General features: G+C 42.2%; 1 protein-coding gene across 4 annotated transcripts in view; it reads right to left on the reverse strand.

The window, feature by feature from the left end:
* Positions 1 to 425: 425 nt before the first annotated feature.
* PARD3B (par-3 family cell polarity regulator beta) overlaps positions 426 to 25,260 on the reverse strand; it is a 1,043,271-nt gene continuing 1,018,436 nt past the window's right edge. For all 4 annotated transcript variants that reach the window (XM_057551599.1, XM_057551600.1, XM_057551598.1 and 1 more), the window contains one exon: positions 426 to 5,153. In XM_057551599.1, the coding sequence (XP_057407582.1) occupies positions 4,796 to 5,153 (358 nt within the window). In that variant the 3' untranslated portion in view covers positions 426 to 4,795. The remainder of the gene's footprint in view (positions 5,154 to 25,260) is intronic.

Raw genomic sequence — 25,260 nt, forward strand, 5'->3', positions numbered from 1 at the left:
GGAGTAGCCCGTAGCCCCTGACCAAGGTAGTGGGCTAAAGGCCCATCTCCCTTGTCCCCACTTGGGATGACTCTGTGGGGCCACTGCAGCTCCAAGTTTCCCTGTGGAGTTGGCTGAGCCCAAGTTGGGAGCGCGTGGCAGCTCAGTCTTTCCCTCTCTGCCCCATCCTGTCTTCTTCCCCTGCCTTCTATAGGTAGTGAACCCAAGTGCACTCCCAAATAAACATCCTGCTTGTTCATTCCCATCTCAAGCATCTGCTTTTGGGGGAGCCCAGCATGTGACGGATGCTCTTTCCCTGCGTCCTCTGCCCTGTGAGGTTGCTATTCAAGGGTGAGCAGGACCAGACCTACCTACCTATTCATTCATCAAACCCTAAAACAAACCGGTGGTGGGTAAAAAACAAGATTTGACTTTTACGGACTGAATAAAGCTTTATTTTGATGCAAAATAAACAAGAAAAATTTATATATTCATATATAACAATATCCAAAATCTTTCTGTGGTAAAAATGGGATCATCCTAAAAAGTCTGTAAAGAATTCATTCTCCACCCCCTATGCCAAAATATGATTTCACATAATTTATCATCTCCAGAACTTATGGACAGACTTGGTATCATATACGCACAGGAAAACACTAGAAAAAGTGACTGTATAAACAGCAGGTTTTGTTTTTATGTTCCAGTAGTAAACAGCACTGCAGTCAGCATGGATGGAACATAACACTGTCTGAAAGAGCTGAGTCAGGAGACAGTCTTGGGGGTTAGTTCACTCTCTACTCTGGGCTTATCGTGAAGCCCACCTTTAAAAGCCAGGCTGTGTGAGACTCTATTATGATTTAAGGACATGAGGGAGAGTTTCCCTTAGAAATTGTAGCTGCATATGAGATTCTAGGCTTATTTTAGATATCTAACTTTCATTTTCCTTTTTATCAGAAAGGTGACTTTGTAGGGATATCTTATGGAGACTCCTCTTTCTGGTCTCATTGTGGCATCATTTCCACTTAAGTCGGCGTGAACTGGGCATGCAGAGAAATACCACCGCAGGCTGTTTCTGACTCCAACTCCCTCCTGCCTAATTGCGCTAAATCTGGACTTTCTGTTGCTCATGGACTCAAAGCAGTAGGGTGTCTACCCAATTTAGCACCAATTTGAAGGCCATTCATTGTGGATTTCAGAGATTAATGCCAATGAAAGTTTTAGAGACACATATTGCCGTCCACACCAAACTCTCCAGATCTCTATATCCCTCTCAAATTCTAAGATGTTCCTCCAAAGAAAATGAACGCTGTGGTTACAGGTTAGGGAATGAACACTCTTTAAAGGCTTGATCACTGTGTATACCAGCCCTATGCATGGCAACTCCAAAAGTTGTCAGGTGGATTTCCTTCAGAAGATAGATTTCATTCAAGAAGTTCTGAAATCTTTGGAAGGAATAATGAATCATGTTTTAATTTTGTTACTGGTGGCAAAAATAAAGCTACAGTGGAGTCTCAAATCTACTCTCTCAGTCGGTATGCACAGAGTTTCCTCCTCAGGGTGATGGTGAGTCTGTGGCTCTACCTGTGCTCTTGTTTATAAGATCTTTGCTCTGTGCTGTACTATGAGGTCAATGCATATAGATCTAAAAATCTAAGAATAAGGAGCTTCACGGTAATTTTTTTCCCCAATTTTTGTTGTCAATCATGATTTAAGAAAATACTCCTGACTTTGAGCTTGCCTTTCATCCAGTGATGTGATACCATAGGGAAGCAATAGTATACCAAGAGTGATACTGCCACAGACCAATGACACAATGGGTTAGTGAGATGTTGTGTTTCGCTCCCTTGTAGAGGACTGAATTTGCCTGCATCTAAAATTTTTCGGTGGTCTGCTCCCTTTTATTTCTCTATTCCTGCAAATAGGGACAAAAACAGAGCTCCTTAAAATAACTAGTTACTTGAGGCCAATACACCATTTCAAGGCCTGGATGACCCAGTGGTCAGGTGAGGAGCCGGGTGGGTGTACGTTGATGGGTTTGCAGCTCGCCAAGCTCGCCGTGCCACCTTTTCCTGGGGGTCTATTAGCATTCCGAGCTACAAGGAGACACCTGATTGAGTTTTTCCAAGGCCGTAAATAAATCAGGAACTATTTCCTGCTACTGAGCACCTATTGATTATAGCCTGGTCTTCTAAATGCTGTAAACAACCTGTTCTCTTAAATACTGGGAAAGAGTTCCATAACCTCTGGGTGGTGACAGTTGGAGGGCTGGTTCACAGGCATTTATAAAGCTTACATTCAAGCTGTTCTTAATTGTTACTTGGCTTGATGAAGACTGTCGCACATGTAATGCTAGCTTCTTTTGGGTAGGGTCTAATGGGGCGTGTGTTATACTTCCAAGCAAGAAAAGAAAACCGCTATAATCTTTTTTTCATCTGTTTTCATAGTACCTTCACATCCTTGGCTGCACCTCAGGATTAGCAACTGTTTTATTACCTGTGTGTACAGCACAAACCCATGCTTGGAGCAGCTTTCCCCGAGCCTGAGTGCAGGAGATACGCTCACAAGGTGGCAACGTGGTGAAAATATAGGCATTCTTCCTACGAGGGCCACTCCTCCAACACACACAGAGCGTCTCACCTTATACCACTGCCCCTTGTGGGACCTTGGCCTTAATCCAGAAGGAAGCTTCTGGCTTGGCTATGTCCAGTAGTCTACAGAAATTTGGTTAAATTATGGAACACCCTAAAGAGCTGATTTTTAATGCTTCAAAATACATCACACTTCCCTCACGTTATCGTTGTCTTCTTGAAGGTTTATTTAGCTTGAGGGGAAGGCAGCTTGCAGCATGTTGGCTGGGAAACCCTGCAGCTCACCTGCACTCCAGCTCTAGGTGAGCAGGGCCCAACCCTCAACCTCTGCACAAACTGCAAACAGTCTAAAGGTGCCTGGCGTAAGAGAGATGATAGAGGGCAAAAAACAACTTGACAGTCTGTTTTCAAGAGGGCCATAAGTAAATAATTGTAGTTTAGAAAATGATACCTCTTAAAGTTCAGTAAATAACACTAGTTAAGTCTAAACCCAGCAGTTGCATCATTCTTGGTAACAGAACGCTATTTTAAATTAAAATAAGACTAAACTGGGCTGGATAGATACTCTATATATTCAATAATACTATAATTTATTAAATCCTAGCAGTCAGAGGTATACTAATCTTGGCCAAAATATGTCTAAATTGAACTCAAGACTTTTTTTTGGGAGGGAATGAAGAAGGAATGTAAAAAGGTTTAAAGTACTGCAAGAGTCACTGAACAATTCGAGTTGCTGCTCCCATGCTTTGCTGTTTCTCAGTTTTCTCTTATGTTCTCATTTGGGTTAGGTTGTAGGTTTTAGAGGTTCTATGTTGAAATAAGTAGAATATAGCTGCAAAGCTCTAAAAGAATTGTGATGGATTTTGGAGGGTGGGCTTTCAGCTTTTCGAAGCCATAAGACCTTCTTTTCCCAACTGGAGACCTTGGCCTTGGTCTTGCCCTGACTTCTGTTAATGAAATAATATAGCAGATAGAGAATGATTTAGTTTTATGCTCCTTCTCCCTTCCCTTCTGTTTTCTGGCTTTTTTCCTTTTTATTCCCTTCCTCATCAAACTTTCCAGAAAGCATTTTTATTTTCCATTCTCCATACTGGTAATCACACACTTTCATATATACACACACACACACACACACACACACACACACACACGCACACGCACACACACAGAGTCAGTCACCACCATCTACGGCCTGCCGGTTATCGTTCCCAACGAGCACGGTCAGCCCCTCCCTGACGCCGGGTGCATATGGCGCTGTTTGGCACTGAGTCTGGAATTGCCATCTCCAGAGCACTGCTTCCTGTGCAAACTAACCAGTGGGCCCTCTTTTTCCCGAGTACATCTTAACTCTCAAGTGGGAGCCTTAAAATAGAGGTCCCCACTTACAGTAATTATAGGCAGGAGATTTTGGGATGCCTTGGAAACCAGATATCTCCATGCTGTTGTGCCTGGAACGTGGGAGGAAAGAAGGTGAGGACCACAGGAATGTCAGCCTCTTAACCTGATTGCCTTGATGCTAGGCATCTATTTCTTCTGGAAGCTCTGACTAGCTTTGTACATTCTCCCAGGACACCGATACTGCATTCACATCTTACTTTTATACTAAAAGCAAGGAAACGTGACATGCTTATACCAAGTGAGTGGAACTGAGAACCTGAGATATTCTACAAATAAAGAAATGCAGCCTTCCTCTAGGTATAAAACATTTCAAGGAGATCACTCGTCATGTTTGCCGCTGTTGTTTTTTTCAATGTAAAAACCACTCACTTAGGACACCCATATTGGCAACCACTCTTCACAGACTTAACAACGCTAATCAGGTGGCTGAAGGTTAGTCTCTGAATGGATGATGATCCCGGGCAGAGTCTGCGCTCCGTGATGCCAGTGCTGTGGGGCATGTCTGTGCTCCAGGGAGGCACCGTGTTGTAGATCTCCGTCGTTATTTGCCTGTTCAATTGCCACTCTCAGTGACCTGAACAAGTCTAAAAGTATTTCAGGCAGTATTTTTTTCATGGCCCCATCCTTCCTCTTCCTTCCGATTTCCCTGCCCAAACTCCTGTCCCCTTCTTTCTCTCTGATTAGCAGTCATGTGTTGCAGCCTCAGTAAGAAAAACCTAATCTGTACCATGGAGAATTCTTAACAGGAAGAAGGCCTTAAGGTGTAGGAAGAACAAAGGTCATGTTGGATGTCTTCCTTTCTGGGCTGGGCTGAGCTTGGTGGCGTTCAGCTACACGGCTGCGGTCATGGGGTTCTTCTGCCGGGGATCCTGCATTCGATAGGGGTACCGATCTGGGCTGCCCCCTCGGGGCACTGGTCTGCCCATTTCTGGGTAGGCTGGTACTCTGTGGTGCTGAGGAGGGGAAGGTGGGACATCTTGTCGGAAGGGTCCTTTGTGCTGGGGGGCTGGCGGGGGCGGATAGTACTGGGGATACCGGAGATCTGTGATCCTCAGATCTGGGGGGCGGGGGTAGCTCCCTTTGGGCGGATGCACAGGATGAACCCCTGGGTAATACGGAAGCTCCCTTTCCTTGTAGAGCCCTCGAGGTGCTGCTGTCAGATAGTCTACAGGATCCGCTGGTCCTCCCCTGGAAAGAGAACAGACATATATCAATGACTACGAAGCCAGCTGCCCAGATGATGACCACATTCCTTAGCCTCCCATGTAGTTTGGCGTGGCCACAGCCTGGATCTGGCCAGTGGGATGTGAACAGACATGATGTGTGCCCTTAAGAGGAAGAAAGGGACACTCTTCTTCTCTTCCCTCCTTTCTGTTGGTCCCTGGAGTGGCCATATTAGACACAAGGAGAAAGCCACATGCTGAGGAAGGCAGAGCAACAAGAAGGTAAGAGCCTGGCTCCTTGACCCCATGGAGCCAGCAGGTCAGTCAGGACTGATTGGAGTCTGAGGGAGAAATATAATTCTATCTTGTTTATATGTTGGCCTTATTATAGTCACCAAGCTAGTTCCCTAAACAAGGCTGAGTTTGGCTCTATTAAAGCTGGGATCATTTGCCTCCTCCCCTTTCCACCTCCCTGAAGCCTGACATAAACATGGTGGTAGAAATGCACACATTATTTGGAGTCATAAATTTCCCAGGGATTGCATTCACTTCTCTCCTAGGTCTTTGCGGTGCTCTTTACATGAGTCACAGTCTTGGTCTAACTCTGGTTGGCTTCTGTGACATCCCTGTGTGGATTAGTGTGCCCTCCTCTTTCTACAGTTCCTAGAGAAAGTCCCAACCTAGAGCCTGGAATTACCCACCCAAAACTTTGATATAAAGCACTTCTACTGCAAAGTCAATAAGTACCACCCAGCCGGTAGCAGATTAGGAAAAGACAAACCAGCTGTTAAGTTGTACTGTGTAATGAGTAGGCACACAGAAAGGTAAAGGGCGAGAATAAACACTAACAGAAAGCGACCCTGTCTGGATCTCTCTACTAAGACAACAAGCATCTTCTGATCCATTTGTCATAACAGAAGCAACAGGTCTCTAAACAATGTACAGATGAGTGCATCTTATCTAGCCTGGGGTTAAACAGATGAGTTCTGTTTGCAGCTCTTAAAATCCCATAAACCTTCTGGGCACATATTCACTACTACCATGCCCAGATCCTTCCCACTTTCTACCATTCCTCTTTTTATTATTCCTTTTTAAAGGAAAACAGCAACAATAATAATTAATGAAAAGCTCTCCAATGTCAGAGTACAATCTGGTAGAACACTTGAAAGAAATGGTAGGGCTGTAAGAATACGGTGCCTGTGGTTAATCAAGCACTGTCAATGAGGGTCACAATCACCCTGTAATCTGCAGTTTGATGTGAAAACAGCTCTGTAAGTAAGTTCCCCAAATCATGATTATTTGACAAGCTCCAAGCTTGGGTCCATGTGGAAAGCAGCATGTGAACACATTCATAGGGATGAATAATAGAATTCTCTCTCTACTTTTTTATGTCTTAATTTGGCTATGTATAATAATGAAAGATAGATCCTTGAGCCTGGGTTAATTTAGTTAGAGTTTTCAGATAAAAAAATTAAATTGTTTGCGTACAAGTTATTATAGCATCAACTGCTATTATTCAGTGCAGTTTGCTTTGCTCTATTTTAAATTGCCCATGACAAATAGAGCACAAATGTGTAATCTGTCACTCCAGTGCTGGGAAATAAAGGATGGGGATTTCATCTTTCCTTTCCTTTAGAATGTTATTTTTTATTTAGAAAACTTCCAGCATTCATTATATCTTTTATCGTATAATATTTTAAGCTTCCCCCCTCTCCCACCATGCTCATTTCTATTTCCTTTTGGTTCACGTTAAAGATTTTCAAAACACTTAAAAAAATCCTTAACCTGTGTTTTCTCTCAAAATCTACTGATGATATTTCTCTGCATGAAGTGAAACATGTGGTTTTTCTGCACTCATTTTAAGCCCTTGGGATAAATCACTGACATTTGCAACACACAAACATTATCTGCCTTAAAATGAACATACAACCAACACTCCCTCTGGACCCTCTTAGCATGAATGTTTCCTGTTTAAAATGGAAAGAGAGAAAGGAGGAATTCCAGGCCTTGGACTTTTAGGGTCCTGTTCTCTCCCTGGAGATTTCTCTCTTTTAAAACAGAATATTATAAAAGACAGGCAGGCCTTGGTTTTTTTGTGGAGAGACTAGCCAGATGGAGCAGTGACAGGGCAGAGGCCACCCTGATAGCCCCAGCCACCGTGCAGGCTGCGTTCACGTGGGGATGGTTAAGCCTCTTCTCCCATGCCTCCCCCTGCTAGCCGGCCACCTCACACGGCCAGGGGAAGAGGGGACAGAACTCAGGATAGCTCTGTGGACCCACACTGCTTCCTCTGAGGGGAGGTTTTACATCTGGGAATTTGCTTACATGTGGCAGAAACCAAGTGAGGCACCTGTTCTTTGTCAAGAAATGAAATCATGGAAACTGTCTTTTTCTGTAGAACTCATCAAAACAGTTATCATTTCTAATTTTTCAGAGAGAAGAAAAACAATGAGCTGGCCTATAAAAACACTCTTTAAGGTTCAAAGAGTGCTAGAAGAATTTTTCTTTCTTTGGTGGGGGGGGGGAGGGAGTTGCTATTATTTATAATAACTTTTTGCTCAAAATTGAGCATTGACTTTTACCAGAACTTCTAAGTGCTTGTGAATATTGTGTGCACACGCACACACACATATTTAAAAGAACAATTTTTAGGGAGGTTGAGACAAGATGGCAGAGTAGAAGGACATGAGATCTTATGAAAACACCAAAATCACAACTAACTAACTGCTGAACAACCATCAACAACAAAATGCTGGAACCTACCAAAAACCATATCCTACATCCAAAGACAAAGAAGACACAACAAGATGGTAGGAGGGGCGTAATTGCGATAAAATCAAATCCCATACCCGCCAGGTGGGCAACCCACAAACTGGAAAATAATTATATTGCAGAAGTTCTCCCACAGGAGTGAAAGTTCTGAGCCCCACATCAGGCTCCCCAGCCTGCAGGTCTGGCAACGGGAGGAGGAGCCCCTGAGGATCTGGCTTTGAAGGCCAGCGGGGTTTGATCACAGGAATTCCACAGGACTAGGGGAAACAGAAACCCCACTCTTGGAGGGCAGACACAAGCTCTCGTGTGCACCAGGTCACAGGGAAAAAAAGCAGTGACATCATAAGAGCCTGGGCCAGACCTATCTGCTGGTATTGGAGGGTCTCCTGCAGAGGCAGGGTCTGCTGTGGCTCACTCTGGGGACAAACACACTGCAGCTGTAGTCCTGGGGAGTACTCATTGGCATGAGCTGGCCTGGAGGCCACCATTTTCCCATCAAGACCTGGCCCCACCTAACAGCCTGTAGGCTCCAGTGCAGGGACGCCTCAGGCCAAACAACCAAAAGGGTGGGAACACAGCCCCACATATCAACAGACAGGCTGCTTAAAGTCTTCCTGAGCACACAGCTGCCTGCTAAACACACCTCTTGACAAGGCCCTGTCCACCAGAGGGACAAGACCCAGCTCCACCCACCAGTGGGGCAGGCACCAGTTCCTCACACCAGGAAGCCTGCACCAGCCCCTGGACCAACCTCATCCACCAGGGGGCAGACAGCAGAAGCAAGGAGAACTACAACCCTGCAGCCTGTGGAACAGAAATTGCAATTGCAGAAAGTTAGACAAAATGAGATGGCAGAGGAATATGTCCCAGATGAAGGTACAAGATAAAACCCCAGTAGAACAACTATGTGAAGTGGAGATAGGCAACCTACCCGAAAAACAATGCAGAGTAATGACAGTAAACATGATCCAGGACCTAGGAAAAAGAACGGAGGCACAGATCAAGAAGATACAAGAAATGTTTAACAAAGACCTAGAAGAACTAAAGAACAGAGATGAACAATACAATAACTGAAAAGAAAAATACACTAGAAGGAATCAATAGCAGAATAACTGAGGCAGAAGAACAGATAAGTGACCTGGAAGACAGAATGGTGGAAATCAGTGCTGCAGGACAGAATAAAGAAAAAAGAATGAAAAGAAATGAGGACAGTCTAAGAGACCTCTGGGACACATTAAATGCACTAACATTTGCATTCTAGGGGTCTCAGAAGGAGAAGAGAGAGAGAAAGGACATAAGAAAATATTTGAAGAGATAATAGCTGAAAACTTCCCTAATATGGGAAAGGAAACAGTCACCCAAGTCCAGGAAGCACAGAGTCCCAGGCAGAATAAACCCAAGGAAGAACATGCTGTGACACATAGTAATAAAATTGAGAAAAATTAAAAACAAAGAAAAAATATTAAAAGCAACAAGGGAAAAGCAACAAATAACATACAAGGGAATTCCCATAAGGCTATCAGCTGACTTTTCAGCAGAAACTCTGCAAGCCAGAAGGGAGTGGCATGATACATTTAAGGTGATGAAAGGGAAGAACCTACAACCACGAATGCTCTACCCAGCAAGGCTCTCATTCAGATTCGATGGAGAAATCAAAAACTTTACAGACAAGCAAAAGCTAAGAGAATGCAGCACCACCAGACCAGCTTTGCAACAAATGCTAAAGGAACTTCTCTAGGCAGAAAAGAAAAGGCCACAACTAGAAACAAGAAAATTACCAATGGAAAAGCTCACCAGGAAAAGCAAACACCAGTAAAGGTACAGGATACTGAAAATGCAGGGACTTCCCTGGTGGCGCAGTGGTTGAGAATCCGCCTGCCAACGCAGGGGACATGGGTTTGATCCCTGGTCCTGGAAGATCCCACATGCCGTGGAGCAACTAAGCCCGCATGCCACAACTACTGAGCCTGCACTCTAGAGCCTGTGAGCCACAACTACTGAGCCCACACACCACAACTACTGAAGCCCATGTACCTAGAGCCCGTGCTCCACAACAAGAGAAGCCACCACAATGAGTAGCCTGTGCACCTCAACAAAGAGTAGCCCCTACTCGCAGCAACTAGAGAAAAGCCCGGGTGCAGGAATGAAGACCCAATGCAACCAAAAAAAAAAAAAATCATTTGATATTAAAAGACCAGTAACTTAAAAAACAATCTTGTTTATATACAGACTGCTATATCAAAACCTCATGGTAACTGCAAACCAAAAATCTACAATAGAAACACACACACAAAAGAAATAGGAATCAAAACACAACACTAAAGTTAGTCATCAAGTCACAAGAGAAGAGAACAAAAGAGGAAGAGAAGAAAAAAGACCTACAAAAACAAATACTAAACAATTAACAAAATGGCAATAAGAACATACATATCAATAATTACCTTAAATGTAAATGGATTAAATGCTCTAACCAAAATACACAGACTGGCTGAATGGATACAAAAACAAGACCCATATATATGCTGTTTACAAGAGACCCACTTCAGATCTAGGGACACATACAGACTGAAAGTGAGGGGATGGAAAAAGGTATTCCATGTAAATGGAAATCAAAAGAAAGCTGGAGGCAATACTCATATCAGACAAAATAGACTTTAAAAACTGTTACAAGAGACAAAAAGGACACCACATAATGATCAAGGGATCAATCCAAGAAGAAGATATAACAATTGTAAATATTTATGTACCCAATATAGGAGCACCTCAATATATAAGGCAAATGCCAACAGCCATAAAAGGAGAAATTGACAGTAACACAATAATAGTGAGGGACTTTAACACCCTACTTTCATCAATGGACAGATCATCCAGACAGAAAATCAATAAAGAAACACAGGCCTTAAATGACACATTGGACCAGATAGGCTTAATTGATATTTATAGAGCATTCCATCCAAAAGCAGCAGAATACACATTATTTTCAAGTGCACATGGAACATCTGCCAGGGTAGATCACATGCTGGGCCACAGAGCAAGCCTTGGTAAACTTCAGAAAATTGAAATCATATCAAGCATCTTTTCCGACCACAACACTATGAGATTAGAAATCAACTACAAGGAAAAAAAACTGTAAAAAACACAAACATGTGGAGGTTAAACAATATGCTACTAACCTACCAATGGATCACTGAAGAAATCAAAGAGGAAATAAAAAAATACCTAGAGACAAATGAAAACGCGACTCTCCAAAACCTATGGGATGCAGCAAAAGCAGTTCTAAGAGGGAAGTTTATAGCAATACAATCTTACCTCAGGAGACAAGAAAAATCCCAAATGAAAAACATAACCTTACACCTAAAGCAATTAGAGAAAGAAGAACAAACAAAACACAAAGTTAGCAGAAAGAAAAATATCATAGAGATCAGAGCAGAAATAAATGAAACAGAGACAAAGAAAGCAATAGCAAAGATCAATGAAACTAAAAGCTGTTGAAAAGATAAACAAAATTGATAAAACTTTAGCCAGACGCATCAAGAAAAAAAGACAGAGGGCTCAAATCGGTAAACTTAGAAATAAAAAAGAAGTTACAATGGACACCACTGAAATACAAAGAATCATAAGAGACTACTACAAGCAACTCTATGCCAATAAACTGGACAACCTAGAAGACATGGACAAATTCTTAGAAAGGTACAACCTTCCAAGACTGAACCAGGAAAAAACAAAATATGAACAGACCAGTCACAAGTAATGAAATTGAACCTGTGATTAAAAAAACTCCCAACGAACAAAAGTCCAGGACCAGATGGCTTCACAGGTGTATTCTATCAAACATTTAGAGAAGAGTTAACACAGATCCTTCTGAAACTATTCCAAAAAAATTACAGAGGAATGAATACTCTCAAACTAATTCTATGAGTCTACCATCACCCTGATATCAAAACCAGACGAAGCTACCACACACACACACACACGCACACAAATTTACAGGCCAGTATCACTGATGAACATAGATGCAAAAATCCTCAACAAAGTACTAGCAAACTGAATCCAACAATACATTAAATGATCACACACCATGATCAAGTGGGATTTATCCCAGGGATGCAAGGATCTTTCAGTATCTACAAATCAATCAGTGTGATACACCATATTAACAAATTGAAGAATAAAACCCATATGATCATCTCAATAGATGCAGAAAAAGCTTTTGACAAAATTCAACACCCATTTATGATGAAAACTCTCCAGAAAGTGGCACACACCTCAACATAATAAAGGCCATATATGACACACCTCAACATAATAAAGGCCATATATGACAAACCTATAGCTAACATCATCCTCAATGGTGAAAAGCTGAAAGCATTCCATCTAAGATCAGGAACAAGACAAGGATGTCCACTTTTGCCACTTTTATTCAACATAGTTTTGGAAGTCCTAGCCATAGCAATCAGAGAAGAAAAAGAAATAAAAGGAATCCAAATTGGAAAAGAAGTAAAACTGTCACTGTTTGCAGGTGACAATATACTATACATAGAAAATCCTAAAGTTGGTACCAGAAAACTACTAGAGTTCATAAACAAATTCAGTAAAGTTGCAGGATACAAAATTAATACACAAAAATCTGTTGCATTCCTATACATTAACAACAAAAGATCAGAAAGAGAAATTAAAGAAAAAATCCCACTTACCATCACATCAAAAAGAATAAAGTACCTAGGAATAAACCTACTTAAGGAGGCAAAAGACCTGTACTCTGAAAACTATATGACGCTGATGAAAGAGATCAAACATGACATGATCAGATGGAAAGCTATACCATGTTCTTGGATTGGAAAAATCAATATTATCAGAATGACTATACTACCCAAAGCAATCTACAGATTCAGTACAATCCCTATCAAATTACCAATGGCATTTTTCACAGAAGTAGAACAAAATATTTTACAATTTGTATGGAAACACAAAAGACCCCAAATAGCCAAAGCAATCATGAGAAAGAAAAATGGAGCTGGAGGAAGCAGGCTCCCTGACTTCAGACTATATTACAAAGCAACAGTAATCAAAACAGTATGGTACTGGCACAAAAACAGAAATATAGATCAACGGAACAGGATAGAAAGCCCAGAGATAAACCCACGCACCTATGGTCAACTAATCTATGACAAAAGAGGCAAGGATATACAATGGAGAAAAGACTGTCTCTTCAATAAGTGGTGCTGGGAAAACTGGACAGCTACATGTAAAAGAATGAAATTAGAACACTCCCTAATACCATACACAAAAATAAACTCAAAATGGATTAGAGACCTAAATGTAAGAACGGACACTATAAAACTCTTAGAGGAAAACATAGGAAGAACACTCTTTGACATAAATCACAGCAAGATCTTCTTTGATCCACCTCCTAGAGTAATGGAAATAAAAACAAAAGTAAACAAATGGGACCTAATGAAACTTAAAAGCTTTTGCACAGCAAAGGAAACTACAAACAAGACAAAAAGACAACCCTCAGAATGGGAGAGAATATTTGCAAACGAATCAACAGACAAAGGATTAATCTCCAAAATATATAAATAACTCATGCAGCTCAATATTAAAAAAACAACTCTTGGGCTTCTCTGGTGGCGCAGTGGTTGAGGGTCTGCCTGCCGGTGCGAGGGACGTGGGTTCGAGCCCTGGTCTGGGAGGATCCCGCATGCCGCGGAGCAACTGGGCCCGTGAGCCACAACTACTGAGCCTGCGTGTCTGGAGCCTGTGCTCCGCAACAAGAGAGGTCGCAATAGTGAGGGGCCCGCGCACCGCGATGAAGGGTGGCCCCCACTTGCCGCAGCTGGAGAGGGCCCTCGCACAGAAACGAGGACCCAGCACAGCCAAAAATAAATAAATTAATTAAAAAAAAAAAACACAACCCAATCAAAAAATGGGCAGAACACCTAAATAGACATTTCTCCAAAGAAGACATACAGATGGCCAAGAGGCACATGAAAAGGTGCTCAACATCGTTAATTATTAGAGAAATGCAAATCAAAAGTACAATGAAAAAAAAAATGAAAAAAAAAAAAAAAGTACAATGAGATATCCCCTCACACCAGTCAGAATGGCCATCATCAAAAAGTCTAGAGACAATAAATGCTGGAGAGGGTGTGGTGAAAAGGGAACCCTCCTACACTGTTGGTGGGAATGTATATTGGTACAGCCACTATGCAGAACAGTATAGAGGTTCCTTAAAATCTAAAAGCTACCATATTATCCAGCAATTCCACTCCTAGGCATATATCTGGAAAAAACCATGGTGCAAAATATACATGTACCCCAGTGTTCATTGCAGCACTGTTTACAATAGCCAAGACATAGAAGCAACCTAAATGTCCATTGACAGAGGAACAGATAAAGAAGATGTGGTACATATATGTAACAGAATATTACTCAGCCATTAAGAAGAATGAAATAATGCCACTTACAGCAACATGGATGGACCTAGAGATTGTCATACTGAGTGAAGTCAGAGAAAGACAAATATCATATGATATCACTTATATGCAGAATCTAAAAAAAATGATACAAATGAACTTATTTACAAAACAGAAACAGACTCACAGACTTAGAAAACAAACTTACGGTTACCAAAGGGGGAAGATCGGGGGAGGGATAAATTGGGAGTTTGGGATTGACATATACACGCTATTGTATTTAAAATAGATAACCAACAAGGACCTACTGTATAACACAATGAACTCTGCTCAGTATTCTGTAATAACCTAAATGGGAAAAGAATTTGAAAAAGAATATATACATGCATATGTATAACTGAAGCATCACTTTGCTGTACACCTGAAACTGACATAACATTGTTAATCAACTATACTCCAATATAAAATTTTAAAAAAGGTTAAAACAAACAAACAAACAAAAGAACAAGTTTTAAGCAAGGAAAACAAAAAAGCCCAGCTCATTAACTACAGAATTTGATAGGATAAAGGAAGTGGAATAGGGAGCTGATATTTTATCTTTGTTAATCTTGAGTTTCCGGGACTTCCCTGGTGGTCCAGTGGTTAAAGAATCCACCTTCCAATGAAGGGAACGCAGGTTCGATCCCTGGTCAGGGAACTAATATCCCACATGCCGCAGGGCAACTAAGCCTGCACGCTGCAACTACTGAGCCTGTGCGCTCTGGAGCCCGTGCGCCACAACTAGAGAGATGCCCACATGATGCAATGAAGAGCCTGTGTGCCGCAACAAAAAGATCCTGCATGCTGCAACGAAGATCCTGCATGCCACAACTAAGATCCTGCATGCCACAACTAAGACCCAGTGCAGCCAAATAAATTAATAAATATTAAAAAAAAGTCTTGAGTTTCCCTTTTCATAGTATCTTTATTGGGTGAAATTTAGTATTTGTAGGAAAGCACAAAACCCAACGCATTCTGGGGCCTAAGAAATGCTTATCACAGTGAGCAATGCTGCATGTTTTGAGCCAACCCTGAGAAATCCAGGGGTAGTCTTTGAAGATTCTGATGAAAACAGGGATCCAAATAGCAAATGTATCAGCGCTTTAAGACCCCTCATTTTTCATGCGACCCCATAATTTTTATTTGTATGTGTTATTATTTTTCTTAAAAAAAAACTTTTAATTCAAAATCTCACCCAGGAACCATATTTACTTAAGAAGCACAAGCCTATATTTCCTTTCTTTATAATATGACTCTTTGTGAAAGCTGTCATGAAAATATCGATATTTCAAAAATTTCACTTATTTCTTTCGCACACTTTTTACTATTTTTTCTTTTTCTATTTTATTTTTGATTAGGGTCATTTCTGGAGGCCCAAAGGATTCAGATTTTGATTGGAAAATTTGTCGGAACTATCTCATACAGTTTCCAGTCACATAGATGCATGCAATAACGAAGGTTAACCTTTCAGGCTAAGACCTGGCCCCACCCAACAGCCGGTAAGCACTGGTGCTGGGATGTCTCAGGCCAAACAACTAACTGGGTGGGGACACAGGCCCACTCATCAGTAGACAGGCTGCCTGACGACTTCCTGAGCCCACAGTCTCCTCTAGACATGGCCCTAGACATGGTATTGACATGTGAAGAAGCAATAAAGATCACTTCCTTTACATGAGATTTTCCTCTTTTTGCCATCTCAGTATGTCACTATTTTTAATCAAACAAAAAGGAGGCTGTACATCAGAGGTTAAGTGGGTCAGACAGGCAGCTCTTGGGTACCAACAGTCTTCATTTTATGGAAGGAAGGAAGGAATGCTTCTACATTTGCTAACATAATCCTTTCGGGGAAAGGGCTCAGTATTAGAAGGACCGAGTCACTGGCAAAATTTTTAGCTAGGAATGAGGTGGCTATACTTACTGGAATAGATGAAGGGGCCTGAGCCCCTGGAATAGATGAAGAGGCACGAGTAACTTTGAATCCTCTCACCTCTCCCTGCATCTCCATCCCCCCAACAATTGCAAAGAAAATCTCTTTCCTCTGAACTCACCACAGTGGTTCATTCTCACCTCATCTGCCTGTCTCCCTGCCTCAGGCTGGTTATATACTGTGCTGGAGCACCATCATCTTGAAGGAAGGAACTGGGTCTCAGGTATCTAGTGATCTCCCTCAGAGCTTACCACAGGGCTCTGCACGTCAAAGTTGCTCCATAAATGTATACTGAATTTGTTCAAGAGAGTTTCAAGAGAAAACCCACAAACATACATGGTACCCATAGAGGGTCAGTTATATGCAGAAGCTGGAAATAGTAGGTGGGTAGAGAAATGAAAGGAGAAAGTGGGCTCTCATCGAGAAGCAGAGATTGACAATGGTTGAGATAAGACTGGACTCTAATTTTTACAGAAGGAGGGAGGGATGGTGGGCTGAAAAAAAGGGTTGGACTCTGCCCAACATAGAATGGTTGTAAACTTTATCGGGCATGAGTTATTATAGTTGTCTTGTTTGCCAAGAACAAAAGTAGACTGTCTTATCTCTGCTGTCTTGCATAGTACTTGAATCATAGTAGGTGCTTAATGAATCTTGGACTCCAATTTAATTGCCTTGACTTACTAGTGAGGTCAACATGACTAACTGGCTCAGATTAAGTGTATTTACTCAAGAACTAGTTAAGGGAGAGTGGACAAGATGGTGGAGTAGAAAGACCCTGACCTCACCTCCTCTCACGAGCACATGAAAATCACAGCTTTCTGCAGAACAATCATCGATGAAAAAGACTTCAACTTACCAGAAAATTCTACAACTAAAAACATAAAGAAGGAACCACAATGAGATGGGTAGGAGGGGTGGACTCGTGATATAATCAAGTCTCATACCCACCAGGTGCGAGACCCACAAACTGGAGAATAATTATTCAATATATTGCAGAGGTTCTCCCATAGGAGTGAGTGTTCTGAGCCCCACGTTGGGTTCCCCAGCCCAGGGATCTGGCACCGGGAAGATGAGCCCCCCCAGAGCATTTGGCTTTGAAGGTCAGTGGGGTTTAATTGCAGGAGCACCACAGGACTGGGGGAAACAGAGACTTCGATCTTAAAGGTACACACAAAATCTCACGTGCACTGGGACCCAGGACAAAAGCAGTAATTTGATAGGAGCCTGGGCCAGACCTACCTGCTGTCTTGGAGTGTCTCCTGGAGAGATGGGGGTGGGGGTAGCAGCTGCAGCTCACCCTGGGGACATAAACACTGGTGGTAGATATATTGGTAACATTCAGTGGTGTGAACACTCCTGGCAACTGCCATCTTGGCTCATTAGTGCCAAGATCTGGCCTCACCACACAGCCTCAGGCTAGACGACTAACTGGGTGGGGACACAGCACCTCCCATCAGCAGACAGGCTGCCTAAAGACTTCCTGAGCCCACAGCCACCTCTAGACATGCCTCTAGACATGGCCCTGCCCACCAGAGTGCCAAGACCCAGCTCCACCCCCTAGTGGGCAGGCACAGGCCCTTCCTACCAGGAAGCCTGCACAAGCCTCTAGACCAGCCTGACCCACAAGGGAGCAGACAACAGAAGCAAGAAAACTATGATCTAGCTGACTGAGTCCACCAACAGTAGGCCAGAACCTACCCTCGGACCAGCTGGGCCCTGGCCCTGCCCACTAGCAGGCCAATGTCACCTTCAGGACACCCCAGATCCCATATCCAACTGTGAGGAATTGCACCCCCCCTGCCTCCCAAAGGCAATCTGACACCAGCTCTGGGATCCCTGGGCCGTGCAGCCAGACTCCAGGAACCAGCTCTGCCTGCCAGTAGTCTGGCACTAACCCCAGGACCTGGCTTCACCCTCCAGTGGGGGGCAACAGCCCCAGAGTCTTTGGGACCCTGACTCCACCCACCAGTGAGCCAGCACTAGCCCCGGGGACCCCTAGGGTTCTACAAGCAGCCTCCTCGTGATCAGGCCCCACTAAACAGCAGCCAGCAACATCCACACAAGGCAGGGCCTGGCAACCAACCAGACTAGAGGCCAACCAAGTCTACCAGACCACCCACATAGTCAGCCCACTGCAACAGAAGGACCCACGCAGCCCTCTTAGGGGAAATCCCTAGAGCACATCGCTTGAGTGATGAGAGGGGAGGGCACTGCTAGGAGGCACAGGACATCTCCTGCAGAAGGCCACTTCTCCAAGGTCGAGAAACATAACTAACCCACCACATACATAAAAATACAAATAGCAACTTAGGTAAAATGAGGTGGCAGGGGAACACGTTCCAGATGAAGCAACAAGATAAAATCCCAGGTGAACTAAGTGAAGTGGAGATAGACAATCTACCCAAGAAAGAGTTCAGAGTAATGATCATAAAGATTATCAAATAACTTGGGAGGAGAACGGATGCACAGAGCTTGAAGTTAGACGTTTTTAACAAAGAGTTAGAATATATAAAGAACAACCAAAGATGAAGACTATAATAACTGAAATGAAAAATACACTAGAAGGAATCCACAGTAGATGAAATGATACAGAGGAATGGATCCGTGAACTGGATGACAGAGTAGTGGAGATCACTCCCACTGAACAGAAAAAAAAAAAAAATGAAAAGAAATGAGAACAGTTTAAGAGACCTCTGGGACAACATCAAGTGCACTAATATTTGCATTATAGGGATCCCAGAAGGAGAAGAGAGGGATAGAGAAAGGGCCTGAGAAAATATTTGAAGATATAGTAGCTGAAAACTTCCCTAACCTGGGGAAGGAAACAGTCACCCAAGTCCAGGAAGCAGAGAGAGTCCCATACAGAATTAATCCAAAGAGGAACACACCAAGATATGTTATAATTTAAAAATGACAAAAATTAAAGATAGAGAATATTAAAAGCAACAAGCGAAATGCAACAAGTAACATACAAGGGAGCTCCCATAAGGCTATCAGCTGATTTTTCAGCAGAAACTCTGCAGGCCAGAAGGGAGTGGCATGATATATTTAAAGTAATGAAGGGGAAAACCCTACAGCCAAGCATACTCTCTCCAGCAAGGCTCTTGTACAGATTTGATCGAGAAATCAAAAGCTTTTCAGACAAGCAAAAGCTCAAAGAGTTTAGCACCAGCAAACCAGTTTTACAACATATGTTAAAGGAACTTCTCTAGGCAAAAAAGAAAAGGCCACAAGTAGAAACGAGAAAATTATGAAATGAAAAAGCTTACCAGTAAAGGCAAACATACAGTAAAAGTAGGAAATCATCTACACACAAAGCTAGTAGGGAGGTTAAAAGACAAAAGTAGTAAAATTATATGTATCCACAATAAGCAGTTAAAGGATACACAAAACAATTAGATGTAAAATATGATATCAAAAACAGTAATCATGAGGGGAGGAGAGTAAAAATACGAGGTTTTTAAAATGCACTTGAAATTAAGAGATGAGCAACTTAAAACAATCATATATAATTATTATATATATGATTGTTTTATATATATATATATAAAACATATATATATAGTATAGTCTGAAGTCAGGGAGCCTGATTCCTCCAGCTCTGTTTTTCTTTCTCAAGATTGCTTTGGCTATTTGGGGTCTTTTGTGTCTTAAAACACAAATTTTAAGAGATATATATATATATATATTAGACTGCTATACAGAAACCTCATGGTAACCGCAAACCAAATATCCATAATAGATATATACACAAAAAAGAAAAAGGAATCCAGCAGACAGAGAAACATATATCTTATGATATCACTTATATGTGGAATCTAAAAAAATGATACAAATGAACTTATTTATAAAACAGAAATAGACTCACAGATGTAGAAAACCAGCTTATGGTTACCAAAGGGGAAAGTAGGGGAGGGATAAATTAGGAGTATGGGATTAACAGACACACCACTGTATATAAAATAGATAAACAACAAGGTCTACTGTACGGCACAGGGAACTATATTCCATATCTTATAATAACCAATAATGGAAAAGAATCTGAAAAAGAATATATATGGTCATATATATGTATAACTGAATCACTTTGCTGTATACCCACAACTAACACAACATTGTAAACTAACTATACTTCAATTTAAAAAATTAAAAAAAAAGGAATAATAAAAAAATACGACTGAAAGAAATCAGTTAAGGGCTGTTTTTATTACAGTCCAGGAGAAAAATTTTCTTTGTTTCTGTCATAAACACAATAATCTAGGAACATCTTTATGCATTAAAAAATATAGTAAAGAGAGTCTCAAATATAGTACAAAACCTTAGGGAGACAATGTCAAAGGTGAAAACCTGGTGCAATCACCAGTTTCATGTACCTGAGCTTGAGGACAGATGAACATGAGCCAGAGGTAGCAGTGAGGTCCAGTTCCCCTCTGTCACAGCGCTTCCCCACATTTCCTCCACCTGAATATACATGATGGGTGGCTTTCATACAAGCCACACATGCCCAAGAGAGGCAGAAGCTAGGATTATGCCAACTTCTCTACCATCTGCTATAGCTCAATGCCCTTCCCTCCCTGCCAAGAGAGAAAAAGGGGATTGATGTGAGTGTGGGCCACATTATTAAGGGAAAAAGTTTGAATCTGCTGTAATTTAGAAAAAGAAATTATTTTCAGCCTTCAGTTCTTCAAAAATCCTTACAATATGGAGCTGATCATAATTCACCAATGGATCTCAAGGCTGAGTTTAAGAAGCACCTCTGGGGCTTCCCTGGTGGCGCAGTGGTTGAGAATCCACCTGCCAATGCAGGGGACACGGGTTCGAGCCCTGGTCTGGGAAGATCCCACATGCTGCGGAGCGGCTTGGCCCGTGAGCCACAATTACTGAGCCTGCGCGTCTGGAGCTTGTGCTCCGCAACAAGAGAGGCCGCGATAGTAAGAGGCCCGCGCACCGCAATGAAGAGTGGCCCCCGCTTGCCACAACTAGAGAAAGCCCTCGCACAGAAACGAAGACCCAACACAGCCATAAATAAATAAAGAAAGAAAGAAAGAAAGAAAGAAAAGAAGAAAAAAAAAAAGAAGCACCTCTGTCTCTCATCCAGTGAGCTTTTAGGAGGAAGGGCAGGTGAAGCTGAAGAATAACAGGAGAAAACAGCCAAGATTGAGACACATCAGTGACCAGAAGAGAGTTTGTTTTGAGAGGGGATGAGCTTAGCTGGCATAAAAATGAGGTATGTGGTAAAAAGTGTGAAAGCCATAAAGAATTTATGAGCAAAGATAAGCACATCCACCTGAGGCATAAGCACTGGCTTTCTTACTTAAGGAAAAGCTTGCAAAGGGCAGAATCTTGTTCCTCTTTATTTCTGTAAAATACTATGTGTGCTCTTAGTAACCAAAACAGACAATTTCTTAACTTCCAAGGTAGCCTTTATGAGTTTCCTTTTTTGGTAATAATTGACTGTGACCAAATTTGGGGTTCAAATGGGAGGAAGCAGATGATGTAAAACTGCTGGTGCTAAGAGGTACTTGGACCCCTTGGCAGAAAGTCGACATCTGGCAAAGCTATATTCCTCTCAAGCACGCCACGTGCAGATTATTTAGTGGCTGAGCTGACGTTGGTGCTTTCTTCTCTGGTTCTTCTACAAATATGGGAAAGCTAAAAAACGATCAGCACAGACTAATATACTTGTAGGAGCTGAGTTGCCCATGCTGTGTGGACAGAGATGCTTTTAGTCTGTGTTCGGAATTCCTTCCGTGTCAGGTTTCTCGTTACCAGGGCTTTATCCTTTGTCCAGGCATGAATGTGGTTGGCCAGGATTAGCAGAGCCCTTTGCAATGTATATTACATAGCTCTGATTTCTGCAGATTTTACAGAATCATAAATACAAGGATCATTTGATGGCCTGTGTTATAGAAGTGATTTCAAGAAAAGAATCCTACTTTCATCACTCACAATTCTCATAGTGTTATGAGGAGAGGGCTCTTGCTCTTTGCTAAGAACTGGAGTGGGAACAGATTTATCAGCAGATGCTTTTGGCCCTTGTTAACACCAAGGAAATGCTTGCAAAGAAAAGGAAAGAGGAATGATAATGACAGAGTGCTCAGAAGACATTTCTAAAACAGTTTAAGACAGGCATCATTTTGATCACCCACATTTAATTCCTTCTTTCATGTTTTTCAACAATGACCACAAACACAAGAATTTAGTTATTAACAAACTGCATGTGCACTGAGGATGGGATCCTACATAGCCCTTTAGCAGATGTTATCTGGAAAATGGCCCTTAAGGATGTTTCATGCTATCAGATGGTGGGAGGTATTCTCTAAAAATGGTCCTACTAAATAATTTCCTTTGTGACGGGGTATGAGGTTTCTAAAATGCGTGCTGGGGACAATTAGAAAGGGCAGCATGAGAGCATTCATAGAGAAAGAATCTTGTGGGAAGCCAAAACTGTTGTGAGTGGCCGCAAAAAAGTCATGAAATCCATTTGAACGATACCTGCATATAATTACCCATAGTCTTTTTAACCACGGAATAGGTGTATTTAAAGAGAATGGCAACCATAGGAAACAAATCATCATAATTAGTTAGGCCACTAAAATCATCTCTCCCTCTCTATTGTAACAGTAGTCCTGGAATTTCAATATCTAAACACTAAGGATTTCATCCAATTGTCATGCAAGAGACAACAGTTCAATTTCAAGGTCAGACTTGGAGGGCCAACTGGTTAGAGAGTGTAGGGTCCTGAATTCTAAAGACTATTTCGTCTGCCCCTTAGAAGCACTACACAGTTTCTTGCCCAAGGTAACTGCCTGGAGACAGGACATTCTAGGGCAAAAACATACTGTTCATGAGTGCTGCTTTACCCTGATCAATTTAGATTATATTTATTTTTAGAGTAATACATACAATTTTTGGATAAGATGTTCATGTATCTTATCCAAAGGTACTCATATTCATCATATTGCTGCCACATATTTACCTGCCCCCATTCCTCTGCTATTAATTTCTAAAGCCTGGGCCATAGGAGGATTTTGATGTAAACCATCCACAGACTTAAATCATCAGAATTCCTCTTCACTAAGGTCAGAAACCATGGGGAAGGAGTCTTAAAAACTTCCACCTTCGTGTGTGTATATTGGGAAGGGCGTCCATACCATGATTGTATTAAGACCCGAGAGAATCCTGCCACTGCAATTCTCTACTCTGAAATTCAGGAGCAGAAATATAAATGCTGGAAAGAATGCTACTACTGTGCTTCATGAACTCAGGAATAAGCTCCGAAAGCTGAATTTAGAATTGCAAAGATTCGAAGCCTGCTGAGCACAGTGGCTTTTTCCTGAGTGCTTACAGCGGGCCAGGCTCCATCTTAAGCATTTTCTCCATATCAACATGTTTATTCCTCACAACAGAGCCTCAAGGTAGCTACTATTATTATCCCTGGTTTGCAGATGAGGCTATGGAAGAACAGAGAGGTTAAGTAACTTGACCAAGGTCACACAGGAAGTAGCAGGGTCTAGATTCAAGTCCAGGTGGACTGACCCGGAGGCCACATGCTTGGCCATTAAGCTAGAGCGTGCAGCCTCTGATCTCTCTTGCTTCTCACCTGCTCACAATGTGCCTGTTGGCAGCAGGTGAGAGGAATCAGAGGCATTCTTCTGACTGGTTCGTGAACAGTGGGTGAGTGGGAAGCAGTTCAGTCTGGGGAGGATTAAGGAGTGTGGTTTTTGTTCAGTAGGATCTAGAGCAGGGGAGTGATGTGCATTACCTATGGGATAGCTCCCCTTGGAGGTTCCGTAGGCACCTCAAACCTTACAGGTACAAAATTAAACAATGGCTTCTCCCCAAGTCTGCTGCTCATTCAGTGGTCCCTTCAGAGAATGACATAATCTACATAGTCAGCCATTTCTACACAGTCAGAAATCTAGATCCTCTCTGTCTTCCCCACTCCAGCCAGACACTGGGTTCTAGAAACCCCTTTTCAACTGGACTAGCAATAGTATATCAGGGCTAACGAGAGGCAGGCAAAGTTGTGGGCCAGCTTCATAACAGAGCAATTCAACAGCACAGAGGCCAGCGCATGTGAATCTGAAGGACATTGAGTTCTGTAACCATCAAGCCACTAACTTTGAAGCAATTTTGAGCACATCACACTTTTTCTAAAATGAAAACATGGCATAATTTGTAAACACAGCAAGTTTAGTTCTCTTTTGGTGGCCATGTGAGCATTTACATTTTTGGGGTCTCAAATTTAAATCCTGACAATTTAACTGGCTTAAGAGTTTTTTTGCTTGTGCCTGAATATGAGATCTACCAAATACCTTTTTTAAAAATAAAATCAGGTTATCTTTTCTCCCAAATTTATAAGACTAAATGAGGTTTATAGATCATATTTCATAAACCTCTGGGTTCACTTTCTGCCTTAAGAAATGAGCATGTTAGTTGTAGTATTTAATTTATAAGGCAGTTGGAGGACAAATGGACCAGGGACCAATGAGTAAATGAGGTGTACCGGGTTCACTTTTGGGTACGAAGGATTTGGCATCTGCACCTTCAAATACTGACTTGATCTCACCTCCAGGTAGGTTTCCTGTGTAAAGGACTTTCCTCATCATCTCAGCAGTGACATGACGTCTCTGGTCCCACCCTCCACTGGTGCGGGCATATCGAAGGAGGTACAGCCTGACCGCAGAGCTCTGCACGGGGGGAGTTTGGATTTTGATCACTGAACCAGTTGCAATTCTGCTCGGGTGGCTTTTTTTTTTTTTTTTGGCCGTGCAGCATGCGGCATGTGGGATCTTAGTTCCCTGACCAGGGATCGAACCTGCATCCCCCGCAGTGGAAGCGCGGTCTTAACCACTGGACTGCCAGGGAAAAGTGTCAGGTGTATTTTGGAGATTTATATTCTAACAATCTCCCTGATGCCCAGCACCAAGGCTTGAGCCAGCCCCCTCTCTAATTTCCACCAGATGATAGATAGA

The sequence above is a fragment of the Balaenoptera acutorostrata genome, chromosome 8, assembly GCF_949987535.1.
Source record: "Balaenoptera acutorostrata chromosome 8, mBalAcu1.1, whole genome shotgun sequence".
NCBI lineage: Eukaryota > Metazoa > Chordata > Mammalia > Artiodactyla > Balaenopteridae > Balaenoptera > Balaenoptera acutorostrata.